At 37.6% G+C, this 12,665-nt stretch overlaps 1 protein-coding gene across 3 annotated transcripts in view; it reads left to right on the top strand.

Annotated features, from left to right (window-relative positions):
* The window catches only part of inavab (innate immunity activator b), a 43,161-nt gene extending 34,958 nt beyond the window's left edge, over positions 1-8,203 (top strand). For 2 of the 3 annotated variants that reach the window (XM_022682663.2, XM_022682662.2), the window contains exons 9-10: positions 375-1,122; positions 7,748-8,203. In XM_022682663.2, coding sequence (XP_022538384.2) covers positions 375-1,122; positions 7,748-7,843 — 844 coding nt within the window. In that variant the 3' untranslated portion in view covers positions 7,844-8,203. The remainder of the gene's footprint in view (positions 1-374; positions 1,123-7,747) is intronic. The other variant, XM_022682664.2, reaches the window with a different exon arrangement.
* Positions 8,204-12,665: the final 4,462 nt, after the last annotated feature.

Raw genomic sequence — 12,665 nt, 5'->3', positions numbered from 1 at the left:
GGGTGCAAAAAATACGCTTTGCACAGCTCGAAAAGCTCAAAAGGTATACGCTAATTCTCTTAATTAGTCATGGGTGTGTTTTGGACGTCATGTGAAATAAACCGTGTGCCAGTTCTCATTCCCTTTAGAAGTCTGGTGTGATAGGATTTAGCGGCTGACTGTTGACAGTTGTCAGGGTTTAAATCAGTCAGTGGTGCACCTGTATAGAACCAAGATAGAAACACGCCAGACCACCACACCCATCAGTGTAGATATTTTATATTCCTAAACATTGAATAAGAGGGTCAAGTCCATTTTTTGGATGTATTTATTGATAAGTTAATTGCATAATTATAACAACAGGTCTAAATCAAAGTATTGCAATTTTTTAACAGAGTTCCCAACTCTGAGCCACCGAATGACGTGGAGCTGGACAGGGGTCGTTCGAGGGCACCCAGGAGGCGACTCACCGACGTTTTACCCTCACCGTCACCAGAATACTCCCCCATACGCTTAGCCACTCCAAACCCCATGTACCACGACAGCTCAGAGGACAGTAACTCTGAGCACTCGTCAGCTCCTTCGTACATGAGCTCACCCTGCCAGGACCATTCCTTTGAGCTCCAGCGCCAAGCGTGCCAATCCCACCAATCCCATTACAGATACCATTACCCCAGCCCTACTGATCATTACATTCCACAGCCCTACAGCCCCCTCAGCCACTACAAAACCCCTCCTCCCCAACTGTCCCCCAACTACTACAGGGGGTACATGGACGAGGGGCGGAGCCACGACATGGACATGAGTAGGATGTACGTCAGGCCCCAGCCCCCACCTTCCTGCGCCAATGGACACTACGAGTACTGGTACGAGGAGGCGCCACCACACCCGCTCTACAGGCAAATCCCTGCTCACGTCAAGCTCTCCAGGGCTCCATCACTTAGGGAGTACCCCCACCACCCCAGCAGGGGGCTCCCTCGCCAAGTAGTTTCAGAAGAGCTGAAGTCGTGGCACCAACGAAGCCAGTTACGGCCGCCCCGACCACGCTCCTTGGACAGGCATCGGCAGGGCGCGGTGCGGGTCAGAACCCTGCCTGGACAGGAGTCGCCACTACCTCGTCAACATGGCTTCCATGACCCACAGGTAAGTTATTTGACCCCGTTGCTGCTCATGAGTTGAATTTTTCTAGATTAGCTACGCTCTAGTATCCTCGCTGTTACACAAGAACCTCATGTCTTCTTGTGTAACCTTGCTGATATTTTTTACTTTTTGAGCCATGACTAATGAAGAGAATTAGATCATGTCTTTTGCACGTTTTGAGTCGCACATGGTGTACTTTTTCCTTGGGTATGCTAGCAAAGACACACTGACACGCCCTAAATCAAGCTGTGCCGTGTGCAGTTGACAGCTCGCCCATAGATCTTTAATATAGGGCTCTTTGACTTTTTGATAATGTTCTGATTCTTTGATATAAATCAAATATAAATTCATAGACCCCTTATATTTGTGATCATCACCACACCAGTGTGAACCGCAGGTCAGCAGCAGCAGCTTTACCCTGATAAAATATTTACCTTTCAAGGCTCAGGTATATTCATGAAAATACTTATATATGAAAAAATATATAACACACACATATATATATCAGGTGTTGACTATAAACAGGATGGTCGTGTTGGAAGCTGTAGGAGAGAAAAGAGGAATTTCCACAGAGAGCGAGAGCTGAAACTTGGGCACTGCCCGGGCCTGTCTGAGGAGCCGCAGAGACTGCACCAGTTTATTAATGCTGTGATTTATCAGAGTGAAGTCACCGCGGGAGCGAGGTGCGGCGGGGAGATGGAGTTAGAATTCAGTGTGAAAGTGATAATGCTCTAAAGCTAACCTAGTTATTTATTTAAGACGACTATAGTAGACATATGATGGGTTAGATCAGTGGTTTTCAGTCTGTGGGCTGCAGTGGTACTGCAAGTTGTTGAGGCTGTTGGCAAAAAATATATATATTTTTTGTTTTAGGTTTTGCATAGTAAAAATCCTGTCAGTATGCACTTACTGATAAAAAAAGATTCATTGTGTATTGCTACAAAACTCAAAATAAAGTCAGAGTGTGGTCTGATTAGGCACTGGGTCGTAAAAGTTCTGAAAGGGCTACTTTTGGGTAGCGTACCTCTTGGCGAGAGATCGTTGACTGCTAGACATGCCTTTACGACACATTTAAAAAACATTTTACCCAGTCAGCAGACTTTGAGAGGGGCTCATCTTTAGACCGGGAGTATGAGGATGATTGTTTTCAAGAACTAGTTGTATCGTAATAGAGGAACCTGGACTGCTACATGCTGGAACTGTGTTGTCTTTAGTAAAAAATTTAGGTTTAAGTATAGAGATCTTGTAATAGTTTAAATTCTGCCAATTCTGCTGGTTTGATAATCTGAGAAGCATATGCACGACACTATTAGCTAACGTATTGCCTCTTATGCTGCCTCTTTGTTTAGATTTTAAATGGTGTTGGCTTAAGTTGAAGTGCGAGTTGCAAAAGTTTACCAACCCCCAAGCTAGATTAATACACCGTATTTTTTGGAATATACGGCGCAATCCTATAATTTCCCCAAAAATCATCAGTGCGCATTAGCTATGAATTTTACCAGTCAGGTTGTAAGGAGCAGTAAAACCAACCAATGCTGAAATACAGAGGTATACAGGAGTATCAGTGAAGTTTCTCCAGCACTGAGGCTGGAGTAGTATTAGCATTAGCTGCTAACCACAATGCTAGCTCTTTTGCCCTTCAGAGGTGACTATATCAGACTGTAGCCTGTGCCTTTACCTTGTTAAAACAAGCTATGTGGGACGAACTGATAGCTGATAGTGCTCTCGGTTGCTGGAACACTCCGGGTTCCTCAGTGTGTAGCGCTGTCGGATGGCATTTGCTAGCGCTAACCATGGCTAGTGCTGCTGCTAACAACTCTAAAATACTTTAAATCTAATCTTACTATAAGTATAAACAGTTTTCAGGAGAGGAATCTGTGTAGATTAACACTCAGCGCTCGTCTGACTTCGAAAGAAAATGTTTTTTTTTTTATTTATTAAAAATTACAGTTTTATTTACTTAGGATTAAATAGGAAAAATGGCAACACCTTTGTTCCTTACTAATGTCACATAAAATGGGCCTTTTATGTATAAAAGTAGACCAATTTTTTTATTTTCTATTTTACAGACTGTTTTATAAGCAAAGCTGCTGAAGGTTGTTTTTGTGGTTTAGGCAGTACAGTACAGTAGCTGTGCATGATGGGTTAAAGCTGTGTGAACCTGATCCCAGCTGAGCATTCCACCAGCGCTCACAGACAAAAGCCTGAACTGAATGAAGGAAACAGTGATAGTGGCCCGGCCCACTGCTCCCATTATACCAGCTGAAGTGGCCCGATTAGCTGTGTAGCCAGCATTTTACTGTGTACGTGCATTGACTGCACTGGTCTAAAAGTGGAAATCACCTGAAGCAGCGATTTCATGGCTGGCACGATTCCAGTGTTGACACCGATATGGATATTATTCTGTGAGTTTATTCGACACTCTCGGGTTCTGATGACAGGAATACATGCAGAGCACCTGGAGCCGAGGGTGTGGAATGGTGTTAAACCACAGAACCCAGTTTAAATGTCGAATCATTCCTGGTATTTCTCAAGAACAATAAATCACATTCAGTGTTAACCATATAAGGGATCTCTGATTAAGTGAGATGAATGAGACAAGTGTGATTTCTCCAGCATTATCCCACATCAGGGAAGCATGAAGCAATCCTGTCTTAATAGAATTGAAAACTGAAGGAATGCGGTACATGCCCCAGCAGGATGCCTGAACCAGTAAAATTCCCCTCAGATTAATTCAGCTGTGAAAGATGAGGAAAAAGGAAACAGAAAAAATAAATAAATAAAGAGAGAGAAAGTTCCTCCACAGTTCTACAGTCAATTCTTCAAAACTTCAGCTGAATTTCTCAGACGGAAGCTGCAGAACCGAGTTGATGTGTTGAGTGTTGGGGCTGTGTGTGTGTGTGCTGGAGGTTGGGGTTTATTCAGGAGTCAGGAGGATGTGGGAACGCCGGCTCCCTCACACTCACAGTTGCTACATTCCAGTATCAGGTTTCAGTCGCTAATGATTTACATGGCCAAATGTTCCAGAAACGGAGCAGCTGGAGGAGTTTTAAATCAGTTTATTCCCAAATATCAAAGCCTTCCTCTCTTCCACTTTCTCACAACTCACTGCTTTATATTCACAAACTATAACACAGTTGGTGAATATGCTGTTGGTGAATATGATCAGACTTCTTACTTAATTTGTATTGTATTTTTTTACATTTTTCTTTATATTTCGTTTTTTCAGTCTTGTGAGTACAAATTCAAACAAGCAACAAAATAATAAGAAAACAATAAATAAATAAATAATTTAATTTAATAAAAAAAAAATCCCATCCCAAACGAACAAAGAACACTGGTTTATTATGGTTTATTACATTTACATGGGCTGCAGACCATTTTGTGTTGGCTTAAGTTGAAGTACGAGTTGCAAAGGTTTGCCAATCCCCCAAGCTAGATTAAAGTACCCTAATTTTCACAAGTTAAAAGTTAAAAAGCAATAATACAAATCTATTTAAAAAATAATAATAAATAATGAAAGAAATAAAAAGGAAATAAAGAACTAAGTGAATAACTAAAAAAAAACTTTCAATTAGATATTACATATGATATAATTAAACATTTAGCAGTCTGACAGAAACAAATAATATAATATAATAATATAAAGTAAAAATAAGAGAGCAGTTAGGCCTCCTCTTCCAGAGACGAATTATAAATTATAGCTTCTAAATGGGAATCCAATGGTTGCCAGATGCTCCAAAATTTGTCCAATTTGTCGATAGGGATAAGAGCTGAAATGTGTGTTATCCACATTTCAAACATGAGGACCTGAGGTGTTGACCACCTCAGCAAGAATGTATTATTTTTTGCGCAAAAAAATAAAGAATAGTCAACAAAGATTGAGTGTGATTGAGGAGACAGAAGGGAGGAGTCTGCAAGAATTGTTTACCAGTGACCTTCTGGATAACAGAGTAAAACCCCTTCTAGAAAGTCTGGATATGATTACATGCTCAGAACATGTGGAAAAGTGTACCTTTTTGTTTTTTGTATGATCTTTTAATGCATACTCATACAATAGCAAAAATAATGTATTCACTAAGTATAAAATTAGGTGTCAAAAAAAGGGTTGTTTGACCACTCCCATGAAGGAACCACTGCCATTATTTTCAGGAATGCTCAAATACAATAAAAAACCCTGTATATTCTTTATTTTACTATACATATTTTAATTAATACAATCAGGCCATGTTGACGTTTATTATAAAGCCCAGCATGGTGGATTAGCCATAATGGCTAACTGGGTTTGCTAGTTGTGTTCTGAGCTGAATTAATGGCTGATGTTTGATTACAGATAAGGATAGAGCTAGCGGCTGAATGCTAACAGCTAACAGCTGAATGCAGTAGTAAAGATTATTGCAAATTAGCCCCAATGCTAACAGTTTTCTGAGATAAATTAATCATACATTACTGTGGGATTTAGTTATGAGGCATATCATCAGCTCCGCCACATTATAGTTACCGGAAATAAAGGGTTAAAGGAAGCCATAGAAGACGATTAACCAGTGTTATAATTTTTTAATACGACATGTTTTTCTATGATTAATTAATCAGCTCTAGTTAAAATATAGACCTGGACATACAGTACAGTGTAGCAGCTTTGGATATTGGTGTCATTTCTGACGTTTTGTTTATCAGAGTGTGCCTCCTTAGCATGTTGCCTTACTGCTAGGCAGTTGCCAAGGTATTGCTAGGTGGATGCTAAGGTGTTGCTGTGGAATAGGTGTTGTTTGCTAAGGTATTGCTAGGTGGATGCTAAGGTGTTGCTGTGGAATAGGTGTTGTTTGCTGAGATATTGCAAGGTGGAGGCTAAGGTGTTGCTGTGGAGTAGGTGTTGGTTGCTGAGGTATTGCTAGGTGGAGGCTAAGGTGTTGCTGTGTAATAGGTGTTATTTGCTGAGGTATTGCCATGTGGATGCTAAGGTGTTGCTGTGGAATAGGTGTTTTAGTTTTTAAGCCATTTAAACACAGCTTAGACCATTTTAACAGAATCACATTTTCAGGGTTGTGGAGGTGGGAACTGAGCAGGAGTTGAGACCAGGACTGAGGCAGTGAGTGAGCTGAGATTTGGCTGATTCAGGCCTCAGCTGACTGTGAGCCGCTCCTTCAGTAAACAGCAGTGAGTCAGTGTGTGAAACTGCTCCTCCCAGCGCTGCAGTGCTGATTATGATACCGGACCCTGACGAAAGCGCTCGCTCTCCCGGCACTGATAACTGATAACACAGATCAGAGCTCAGTGCATTAGTTTTACTGGGACAACTGAGCTTATCTGGAACTTTCGGCAGAAACTAAGAGGGTGATTACAGTTCAGCAGTGAAGCTGTGTAAATGTATAGGTGTTGGCTGATAGCGTGTTGCAAGGTGTTGCTTTGGTGTAGGTCTTGGTCGCTGAGGTATTGCTATGTAGATGCCAAGATATTGCTTTGGTATAGGTGTTGATTGCTAGGTGGATACTAGGGTGTTGCTTTGGTATAGGTGTTTGTTGCTGAGGTATTTCTAGGTGGATGCTAAGGCGTTGCTATGGTATAGGTTTTGGTTGCTAAGGTATTGCTATTTGCTTTTTAGGCAGTTGCAAATGTATTGCTATGTAGATGCTAAGGTGTTGCTTGTATAGGTGTTGCTTGCAGGGGTATTGCTTGGTGAATGCTAAGGTGTTGCTTTGGTATAGGTGTTGGATGCTGAGGTATTTCTGTGTGCTTTTTAGGCAGTTGCTAAGGTTTTGTTCGGTGAATGCTAAGGTGTTGCTTTGTATAGATCTTGGTTGCTGGGGTATTTCTGTGTGCTTTTTAGGCAGTTGCTAAGGTATTGCTTGTGGATGCTTAGGTGTTGCTGTGGTATAGGTGTTGGTTGCTGAGGTATTTCTAGGTGGATGCTAAGGTGTTGCTTTGGTATAGGTGTTAGTTCCTGGGTATTGCTCAGTGGATGCTAAGGTGTTGCTTTGGTATATGTGTTGGTTGCTGATGTATTGCTAGGTGGATGCTAAGGTGTTGCTATGCTAGAGGTGTTGGTTGCTAGGTGGATGCTAAGGTGTTGCTTTGGTATAGGTGTTGGTTGCTGGGTGAATTCTAAGGTGTTGCTTTGATATAAGTGCTGGTTGCTGAGGTGCTTTTAGGCACTTGCTATGGTATTGCTCGATGGATGCTGAAGTGTTGCTGCAGTATAGTTGTTGGTTGATAAGTTATTTGCGAGTTAATAAGGTGTTTAAAAGTAGTTGCCAAATGGCGTTGCTATGGTATTGATGTTTGTTGCTTACTTGTTCCTAGATGGTTGCAGATATGTTGCTATAACAGGGTCTTTGGTTTCTCAGCTGTGGCTAAACAGCTATTGGTTATGCTGTTGGTTGGTAACATGTAGATGAGTTGCAACCAAAAGCAAAAGTATTGCAACATATTGTTGCTAAGGTCTTCCTGGGTGGTTGCTTAGGTGTTACAATGGTATAGCTGTTGGTTGGTAAGATTTTGATGCACTTTTAGCAGTTTGGACACTTATTGTACATAATACTATTGCACCTATTCTAAAGCACACACAATATACAAGCGCACACAATAATACTAATATTTTCTTCTTCTTCTTCCTCCTCTTCCTCTCCAGCAGGTACCCCAAAGACGGATCATCCAGAGGACGGCTGACGGCACACCGATCAAATGGTACGAAGACGACGACGCAGAGATCGTTAGTCAAGTGTAGCTGAACAGACATCGCTGCAGAAATACGGATATTTATGATTTATTTATTGAACCACCAGCTGAACATGATGTTGTGAGGATTATCTGTGTAGTTGGTCTAATCTTGATCTTTTGATATCGTTTTTTTTTTTTTTTTTTTTTTTTTTTACGAATAATGAACTTTTTTTGGTACTGTTTTATAATGAACCTCTGCTGTGAAAGACAATGCTGTTAATAGAATAGATTTTACTATCTCAACTTTTTTGTACAACAAAAGAAAAATATATAATTTCTTACTAAAATGAGCTTCTATGTGTCATCTTACAATCTGTGTTGCTAATAAAGCAAATCAAATCAATAAAATAAAAACATAGAGAGATTACTCTGGTGTGTTTCTTCTTTTATCGAAAACAAATGGAGGTATGCAATTTCTGGAGTTTTGGAGGAGGACAGTGATGACACAGATGACTTGATGACATAATGACTCGTATCTCTGATCTCTCCTTCATTTTCTCTTTATAAAGGGAGGGCTGGATTTCTCAATCATACCAGAAGACGCCCAGATCTTAGAGCCTTACAGACACAAATACCACCTGACTTCTCATCAGTAGAATATGAAAAAACAAACATTCTGACATTAGAACAGATAACGAACAATAACAACCAATGAAAACACAGAACAGCATAATTAGAAAGATTGTGCTGAAAACTGTACATGCTTTAATAATCCGACTGACTAAGGTAAAACTGGCTACTATAATTAGTTATTAACAAATCAGTAAATCCATCTATTGATTGATTGATAGAAAAATTAAAGTATCAATCAATCAATGTATTGCAACATTGTGTCTGAAGGCAACAGCCAGAGATGGTACATTTATAAGCAATACTGTCAAAAACTACAATTAACTATTAAATCAATCTAATTAGGTCTAATCATGTTCATTTTCGTAATGAAATATCCTCATGGTATATAAAATATATATATATTATAGTTAATTATAGAAATATATACCTAGATCCACTCAGATAGTGAACACTGTGCTGAGGGCAGTGCTTTACATCAGTTTACAGGACACTCTATACACTATATTCATGTAGTGTTTTTTAGGTTCTCTTAACTTTACTGAGCTCATATCTAAGGAACTTAGTGGGGTGAGTTGGGTATAGAGAGAGAGAGCTCTGAAAAAAAATAAGAGACCACTTAAAAATGATGAGTTTCTTTGATTTTACCAAATTGAAATCCTCTGGAATATAATCAAGAGGAAGATGGATGATCACGAGTCATCAAACCAAGCTGAACTGCTTTAATTTTTGCACCAGGAGTGCAGGCATAAAGTTATCCAAAAGCAGCGTGTAAGACTGGTGGAGGAGAACATGCCAAGATGCATGAAAACTGTGATAAAAAAAACAGGGTTATTCCACCAGATATTGATTTCTGAACTCTCAAAACTTTATGAATATGAACTTGTTTTCTTTGCATTATTTGAGGTCTGAAACCTCTGCATATTTTTTGTTATTTCAGCCATTTCTCATTTTCTGCAAATAAATGCTCTAAATTACGATATTTTTATTTGGAATTTGGGAGAAATGTTGTCTGTAGTTTATAGAATAAAACAACAATATTCATTTTACTTAAACATAAACCTATAAATAGCGAAATTAGACAAATTGAAGTGGGACAGATTCAATACAAACATTTTTATTGTATAATTAGATCTGGGGCGGGTTTCCCAAAAACGATCAATCTTAGCGAATAACGACCGAACAAACGCATGACGTGAGAAAAGAACGAGCCAGTTCTGCGAGTGCTTCCCGAAAATTAACAAACAAGTTTAAAGAAGGTCTTTGTTAAACTAAAAAATGTGTTGGAATCAATATCATTGTACAATATTTTAAATTTAAATAACAAACATATGTACTAAGGCATTGATTAAACACTTGTAAAGACATATGACTAAAAATGTACAAAAATAACCATCTAGATTGTGTCAAGCATTCGTTTCTTAATCATTGAATGTGGATTAGGCAGTGATGGGGTTAAATCAGAGCTGGTTTATGGAGAGAATGAGCTTTATCTGTTTACCGATTATATCAGAAAATTACTATGATCCTCTACAGAAAGCCTGAGTTAGTCCAAACTGAATGGGGGTGAAAGAAGCTACATGGCTAAAAACTAAAATTAAAAATAGTAAATATACACATGGTCTGGACATTCCTTTAATTTTAGAAAGAAGACTTAAGTTCTGCTTCGCAAAAAAAGCTAAATATTTTTTTTTTTGTTTTAGCTTTTCTTTAGTAAACTACAGAGCCCCTAAAGTGACATCATGTTTTTAAAAAATAAAACACACTTTATTAATTATCTCGTTCCTATGCTACAATTATCTCGTTCTGAAGTTTAAAATCTTTATAACTGAAGCTTTTAAAAGCTTAAATAAATTATGTACTCGGTGCTGAAACGTGATATTTTCTCTGGTTAGAAAATTTGCACTTTTTTTGTATGAAAATATCTATGTATAAACTCTGATTTTGCTCAGTTGCTCCATATGAACCCATGTATTTTGGACTCACTCTGGAGCGCCCTCTAGTGGTCAAACAAACCTGGTTAAATCTCTGTACTGCGCAGACTCAGAGGCGCGCGCAACACAAATCACGCGCCTCTAAACTGTACTCTGTTTGGTCCGTTGTGTTGCCTTTGTGGCAGTCAGCCCTGCGCTGTATTTTCGTTGATAAGCTGCAGCGGAGGCCACAGAAGCAGCACCATCCGGATGTTTTACAAATCAGATGAGTGCGCATTAGACCGCGCCCACAGCGGCTGTGTTGCCATGTTGCTCTTTTTAACACATTAACATACTCTGGATTCTTTATTGTAGCTGTATAAATAATTGATATATTCAGTTATTAATATATAAAACAGAAATAAGATATCCAGCACAAATATACCAGATATAAAGCAGAAATAATACTAATAATAATAATAGTAATAATAATATAAAATAATATAAAATACAAATTAAAGTGAAATTAAACGTATAACAGTGTAATAAAATGATAAGTAAAAAATATATAAAAATCACGTTTTAATTCTGTAAACCACACATAAAAAACAAAACAAACAAACAAAAAATAGTTTAATATTTAATGGGCTAAACAGCAATTATAGGGGGAAAGCTAATTGTGCAGTCCTGAGTTTTTGTATTGTGGAACAGGTATAATGTTTATAAATGTTACTGTATAAACTTATTACAGCAATTTCACACAGGCTTTTTTGCTCACGTAAAAAACAATTTGACTGCAAATTAAGTGATTTGTGATTATAAGATTTTAATTTTGTCATAATATTTTCACACGTTAGGAAAAAGAAAGCTAAACATTTTTTTTGTTTGTTTTATTGTTTTCATTTCAGTTTTATTTTTGGCAGGATTTACCTCTCATAGTTAGCAGTCATTTTGTGCTAACATTTAGAATAAATTAGACAGAACTGCAGGATTAGGTCTTCCACCATTAGGGGGATTATGGGAGATATCTGGCAAGCCGGCTCACAGTTAAATCCGGCCAGAGCCATAGAGAGAGAGTTGCGTCAACTCCGTTCACTCCAATGGACCAGTTTTTTTTACAGCAATGGCGGACCGTGGAGCCTGTCAATAGTTCCCGGAAGTTAGCAGCAAATACTATCAGCACAGTGAAGCTGGAGCAGGATACACCATGTGTGGTCCACTTTTACAGGTTAGTACGCTTAAATAATCTGATTGTGTTTTATCAGGACATCAGAATCAAATTAATGTGTGCACTGAAGCATTTTAATGAATTAACCCCCTCATAAAAAGCAGATTTAGGGGAGTAAATCTATGCCAGGACAACGCGAATACAGTTACTGGCATTTAACATTAATGACTGAGAGCCTGTTAGTTGTAAATTCCTAAATATCTTAATATCTTATATATCCAGATAGACAATGCTGACCTAACTAAGTAAGTATCTAATATATCAATATATTATATATTCAGATAGACCATGCTAACCTAACTAAGTACATATCTTAATATCTAATATATCAATATCCTATATATACACATATATATATATATATATATATATATATATATATATATATATGTGTATATATATGTGTATATATATATATGTGTGTGTATATATATATATATATATATATATATATATATATATATATATATATATATATATATATATATATATATATATCCAGATAGATCCATGCTAACCTAAGTAAGTAAACATCTTAATATCTTTTATATCAATCTTATATATCCAGATATACCATGCTTAACTAATTAAATATCTTAATATCTTATATATCCAGGTAGACCATGTTAACCTAACTAGCTAGGTAAATAAAGCTTAACTCTATTCATTTCAGAAAGAACTTTAAACACTAACAAGAGATAAATGCTTAATAAATACAGACTACTGTGGAAACTAAGTACTAAGTAGTACTGCAGAATTTAGCTAAATGATAGCTACCTATTGCTCAGGTAGCTAATGCTAACTAGCTATCTTACTGTTTGTCTAAGTAACTACTAATTTAACAGAGATATGATTTAATGTGATATGACCAATATTTATTTTATATATGTTTATATATGTTTATATATGTTTGATTAAGGATATAGGCTATATTGTCAACAGTAGGGAAAACACTTTCCAATGCATGTGTAATTTAAGATAGCATAATTAGTTCTGTTTAATAGTAGTGCATCTCAAAAGAAATGTTTAATATTGTTTAATTAACAGTCATCTTTTGTATTAATTATGCTTACAGTGACACACCTAACAATTTATATTTTAAGTTTTAAATGAAATAT

This window comes from Astyanax mexicanus, chromosome 24 (assembly GCF_023375975.1).
Source record: "Astyanax mexicanus isolate ESR-SI-001 chromosome 24, AstMex3_surface, whole genome shotgun sequence".
Classification (NCBI taxonomy): Eukaryota; Metazoa; Chordata; class Actinopteri; order Characiformes; family Acestrorhamphidae; genus Astyanax; species Astyanax mexicanus.
The sequence above is the reverse complement of the archived record's forward strand: the minus strand, read 5'-3'. Positions and strand labels throughout refer to the sequence as shown.